The sequence below is a fragment of the Lampetra fluviatilis genome, unplaced genomic scaffold (genome assembly GCF_964198595.1).
Source record: "Lampetra fluviatilis unplaced genomic scaffold, kcLamFluv1.1 SCAFFOLD_1276, whole genome shotgun sequence".
Classification (NCBI taxonomy): Eukaryota; Metazoa; Chordata; class Hyperoartia; order Petromyzontiformes; family Petromyzontidae; genus Lampetra; species Lampetra fluviatilis.
The window spans coordinates 3,935-9,891 of NW_027621185.1; the positions used below are offsets into that span (position 1 = coordinate 3,935).

At 58.2% G+C, this 5,957-nt stretch overlaps 1 protein-coding gene across 1 annotated transcript; it reads right to left on the reverse strand.

Moving 5' to 3' along the window:
* Positions 1–2,627: 2,627 nt before the first annotated feature.
* Positions 2,628–5,480, reverse strand: LOC144954900 (uncharacterized; the record flags this gene model as incomplete). Its single annotated transcript, XM_078885287.1, has 2 exons — positions 2,628–4,442; positions 5,297–5,480. Coding segments are annotated over 2 exons (1,155 nt in total), but the record flags the coding sequence as incomplete, so codon positions are not given.
* Positions 5,481–5,957: the final 477 nt, after the last annotated feature.

The following is a 5,957-nucleotide window of genomic DNA, read 5'->3' on the forward strand; positions in this document are numbered from 1 at the left end:
TGGGAGGCTGATCGATGCCCGGGTGCGGTCAAGGGATGGCTCCCTATTGGTCAACCACGTTATGTATACCGATCTGGTAATTGCCGCTCACTCAGAGGAGGAGTAAGAGGCGCTGCTGCTGAACCTGGAGCTTGCCACTAAGAGGTGGGGCCTTACCATCAGCCCCAGCAAAACTAAGCACCTGCCTGGGTATTTTGTACCATCGGACACTCCACCCCCACAACTCCAAATCGGTGATGGGGCAGTTGTGGAGAGAGTGGAGAGTTTCCCATACCTGGCCAGTGTGCTCATGACCGGCTCCGGTTTGACAGCAGAGGTCTCACTCCAAATCAGTCGAGCGGCATTATCTTTTCATCGGTTGCGTAAAGCCGTGTGGAAGCTACCTGGTCTGTCGCTCCGCACGAAGCGTCAAGTCTTCTCGGCCACGGTCATTCCCTCTACGCTTGCGAAACGTGCACCCCCCTAATGGAGCATCTTTGCCGATTGTAAACATTCAGGCTGGCCTGCTTACGATCCATCCTGGGTTTAACCAGGCTGGATTGTGTGAGGAGCTCACAAATCCTTGAAAGATCTGGGCAAAGTCCCATCGGTGAGCTCCTCCGGCAGGCAAGGCTGCGTTGGCTGGGTCATGTAGCCCACATGCCCAGTCACAGCATGCCTAAACAGCTTTTGTTCGGCCAGATAGAGGGGGCTAAATGGGCGCGGCACAGGCTAGAGAAGAGATGGAGTGATGTGGTACAGGTGGATGTGGAGCTGAGTGGACTTGCCGATGACTGGTACCAGCGGTGTAAAGATCGGCCTCTGTGGAGGAGGCTCGTGAAGGATGCTACTGGGCAGTTGGAGGCAGTCGCCCTCCAAAAACAACGGAGGCCGGAGGAGCGACGCTCACAACGAGTGGAGCGCCGGGTGGCTAAAGCACAGCAAGTTGGCACAGCAGGGGGCACAGGTGGTGCATCAGCCAGTCATCTCAGTCGACCCGTGGCACCTGGGTCTGCCCCGTGACCTCCTGCCAGCTGGTGTTCGACACTTCACGTGGCCTCAAGGTGCACATAGCCTGGCACAAGCATCGTGCTGACGTCACCGCCACTTAGTGGCGAATGGTGGTTGTTGCTGATTGGGTGAGTGGATGGATGAGTGGGTGAGTGAGTGGATGGATGAGTGTGTGAGTGGGTGAGTGGATGGATGAGTGGGTGAGTGGATGGATGAGTGAGTGGATGAGTGTGTGAGTGAGTTTGTAAGTGGATGGTTGAGTGGGTGAGTGATCGTGTGGATGAGTGGGTGAGTGGATGGATGAGTGGGTGACTGAGTTTGTTGGCTGAGAGTGGGCGAGTGAGTGTGTGGCTGAGTTGGTGAGTGTTTGGGTGAGTGGTTGAGTGGATGGATGAGTGGGTAAGTAATTGTGTGAGTGTGTTGGTGAGTGGATGGATGAGTGGGTGAGTGTGTGGGAGAGTGGATGGTACATTGGTATACACAAACAATAAACCGTGTCTCCTTGAAACCACGGTTTATTCCCACCCCCTCCAACTCGAAACAACTCCCGGACGAGCCCCCAGCAAATGTGGAATCCGGTCTTTATTTGTCTTTCTTGACAACACTCCTTCACGCTGCTGACAACGTGAGAGGGATAGAGAGAGAGAGACACGTGCGCAGCCACGTGGCAGCCTGGACCACGTGGCAGCATGGACCACGTGGCCAGCCTGGACCACGTGGCAGCCTGGACCACGTGGCAACCTGGACCACGTGGCAGCCTGGACCACGTGGGCAGCCTGGACCACGTGGCAGCCTGGACCACGTGGCAACCTGGACCACGTGGCAGCCTGGACCACGTGGGCAGCCTGGACCACGTGGCAGCCTGGACCACGTGGCAGCCTGGACCACGTGGCAGCCTGGACCACGTGGCAGCCTGGACCCCGTGGCAGCCTGGACCACGTGGCAGCCTGGACCACGTGGCCAGCCTGGACCACGTGGCCAGCCTGGACCACGTGGCAGCCTGGACCACGTGGCAGCCTAGACCACGTGGCAGCCTGGACCCCGCTCCCGCGTGGCCTCTCCCTCCATTCGTTCCAGTTCTGACCAAGTGTCGTTTGTCTCCACCGCTATTTAATACCCCGGGTCACGTGGTACCTTTCCACCAATCCTGGTTAGCCTCTATGGAATCTTCCAGACTCCACCGTAGGCTCCCGGGACCACGCCCCTGACTCGTCTCCCCATTGGCTGTGGCTAAAGCCAGCAGAACCAATCATCTACTTGCAGCTGTCATCTTCCCATTACGTCAGGGCCACGCCCCTAGGCTTCACCCTCATTGGCTATGGGCCAGGACCGGCAGAGCCAATCATCGTGACGAGTTGTGATCCGTCAGCGACCCGGATGTATCCTCACATTACAAATGTCATGGGGCGACCGGTAGAATGAAAGGTAGATTCTGCTTTTTCCCCCAAACTCCACTCCCCATTCTGCCACCGCTATGCATTGTAATGCCAGGGCGTTCTTCCCCTGTAAATGTGGGGGATCGTGGGATGTGGGAGGGTTGCCACGAGATTAACGGAGTACTCAGAGACACATCTTGAAGAGGTGTATATATACACGTGTGTAATAAAAGACCCCGTCAGGCACTGCTGGTCTCCGCTTGTCTTTTATTCAGGTTCTTCTCCGCACCCCCCACTGGCCTCATCCACGGACCAGCGTCGTCTCGCGCGCGCCCCACGCACACTCCCTCTCGCGCGCCCCGCACGCTCCTCCGTTAGCTCCTCTACTCCCGCACTCCGCACACCGTTGGCCGACGGCGTGCTGAGGTCCTTTGGCCACGTGGCCGATGGCGCGGATCTCTCTCTCTCGTCACCCAACGTGGCTCAGACTCTTAACTTCCCCGACTGCCCCGATCTCTTCCGGGCTCCCGCTTATATCCATTCCCCCCCACGAGTGGGCGAGTGAGTGTGTGACTGGGTGGGCGAGTGTTTGAGTGTGGTTGAGTGGATGGATGAGTGGGTGAATGAGTGTGTGGGTGGGTGAGTGAATGGATGAGTGGGTGAGTGAGTGGGTGAGTGAGTGGGTGAGTGAGTGGATGGATGGATGAGTGTGTGAGTGTGTGGGTGAGTGGATGGTTGAGTGGGTGAGTGAGTGTGTTGGTGTGTGAGTGAATTTGATGAGTTGGTGAGTGTGTGGGTGAGTGGATGGATGAGTGGGTGAGTGAGTGTGTGGGTGGGTGAGTGAATGGATGAGTGGGTACGTGTGTAGGTGAGTGGATGGATGGATGAGTGGATGAGTGAGTGTGTTGGTGTGTGAGTGAATTTGATGAGTTGGTGAGTGTGTGGGTGAGTGGATGGTTGAGTGGGTGAGTGAGTGTGTGGGTGAGTGGATAGATGAGTCGAATGGCGGTTGTTGTGAGTGAGTTAGACCTGTAGTGCCTCAAGCACCTAACGTCCAGGCCTACGACTGGCAGTGCCTGACCCACCTGACGGGCAGGTTCGAGGCCTACGAGCGGTAGTGCCTCAGGCACCTGATGTGCAGCTCGAGGTTGGACGGGTCGGCGAAATTACCGCCGCACACGAAGCACTTGTGGGGCCTCCCGGCGTCGTGCGTGGCCACGTGGCGGCCGCACGCAGACGAGCTCACGAAGTTCTTGGCGCACAGCGGACACCTGTGGAGCCTCCGGCCGCCGTGGGTCATCGCGTGGTCCTTGAAGGCCGACACGCTCACGAAGTCTCGGCGGCACGCCCTGCAACGGTGGGACCGGCCCGCCTCGCCCGAGTGGGTCCTCAGGTGGACGCTGAGCGCCGACGGCTGGCGGAAGGTCTTTCCACAGGACGGGCACTTCACGGAAGGCCGCTCCTCCTCCTCATCCATGTCGGCGGCGTCGGCGGCCTCGGACAACGACGGCGAGCGGCCGATCTCGGACGCCACGGGGCTGGGCCTCGGAGCCCTCCCTGAGGCCGCAGCTGCTGCCGCTGCTGAAGCCGCCACGTGCCTGGACATGTGCCGCTTGAGGGCGGATGGGCGAGCGAATCGGGCGCAGCACACGACGCAGCCATGCGGCCTCTCCCCCGAGTGTGTGAGCGCGTGAGTCCTCAGCGCCGAGGGGCACGTGAAGGAGTTGCCGCACTCGGGGCAAGCATGGTTCTTGGCCTTCTTCTTGGCCTTCTTCTTGGTCACCGGGGCCTTCCGGCGGGTCCCAGACTGCCGGCTGCCGCGGTCGGACTCTTCCAGGACCACCTCCACCTCCGCCGGAGGTCGGGGTCGAAGGCCGTCGAATGAGGAAGGGAAGACGCTCGATGACTCGTCGGGCGGCGACTCTTCTTCCTTGAAGGGGCGGCGCGCTGCTGCTTGTTCTTGTTGTTGTTGATGTTGTTGTTCTTGTTGTTGTTGATGTTGTTGTTGTTGTTCGGCGGAGGACAGCCGCTCCTCCTCCTCCTTGACTCGGACGGTGACGGCGTCGGATTCACGACCTTGAGAGGGGGGAGTGTGTGTGGGGGGGGGGTGTGGGGTCGTGGGGGGGGGTCGTGTGTGGGGGGGGTCGTGTGGGGGGGGGAGTGTGGGGGGGGGTCATGGGGGGGGGGTGCTTAGGTGGGGCATGACAGCTGGTAACATTAAACGTAGTTTCGTTTTAGGGTCTCTATGGGTCTCTGTGGGTCTCTGTGGGTCTCTCTGTGTCTCTGTGCGTCTCTGTGTGTCTCTGTGGGTCTCTCTGTGTCTCTGTGGGTCTCTGTGGGTCTCTATGAGTGTGGGTCTCTATGAGTGTGGGTCTCTATGAGTGTGGGTCTATGAGTGTGGGTCTCTATGAGTGTGGGTCTCTATGAGTGTGGGTCTCTATGAGTGTGGGTCTCCATGAGTGTGGGTCTGGTATGGGTCTCTGTGGGTCTATATGAGTCTCTGTGGGTCTCTATGAGTGTGTACACTACTATACACTACACTATACACTACTATACACTACTATACACTACACTATACACTACACTATACACTACTATACACTACTATACACTACACTATACACTACACTATACACTACTATACACTACACTATACACTACACTATACACTACACTATACACTACACTACTATACACTATACTATACACTACTACTATACATTACACTATACACTACTACTATACACTACACTATACACTACTATACAATACACTATACACTACACTATACACTACTATACACTACACTATACACTACACTATACACTACACTATACACTACACTATACACTACACTATACACTACACTATACACTACACTATACACTACACTACGTATCGTGAGGGTCTGTTCAGTAGTGGCCACTCACCATCTTCGCTGTCGCCTATCTCCACCTTCACCTGGAGCCACGGCTCACTCCGCCAATTCTCCTCCTGACCACCACCACCATCACTACCACCACCACCATCACTGCCACCATCACCGCCACCATCACCACCACCGCCACCACCACCACCGCCACCACCACCACCACCGCCACCATCACCGCCACCATCACCGCCACCACCGCCGCCACCACCACCACCATCACCACCACCATCACCGCCACCACCGCCGCCACCACCACCACCATCACCACCACCGCCACCACCACCACCACCACCACCACCGCCACCATCACCGCCACCATCACCGCCACCACCGCCGCCACCACCACCACCATCACCACCACCATCACCATCACCGCCACCATCACCACCACCACCACCACCACCGCCACCACCATCACCGCCACCACCATCACCACCACCGCCACCATCACCACCACCATCACCACCACCGCCACCACCACCATCACCGCCACCACCACCGCCACCATCACCGCCACCACCACCGCCGCCACCACCACCACCATCACCACCACCATCACCGCCACCACCGCCGCCACCACCACCACCATCACCGCCACCACCATCTTCTAGTTTCACAACGAACGGCTCCACGGGCAGAGAGGAAGCCATCTCCTCCAT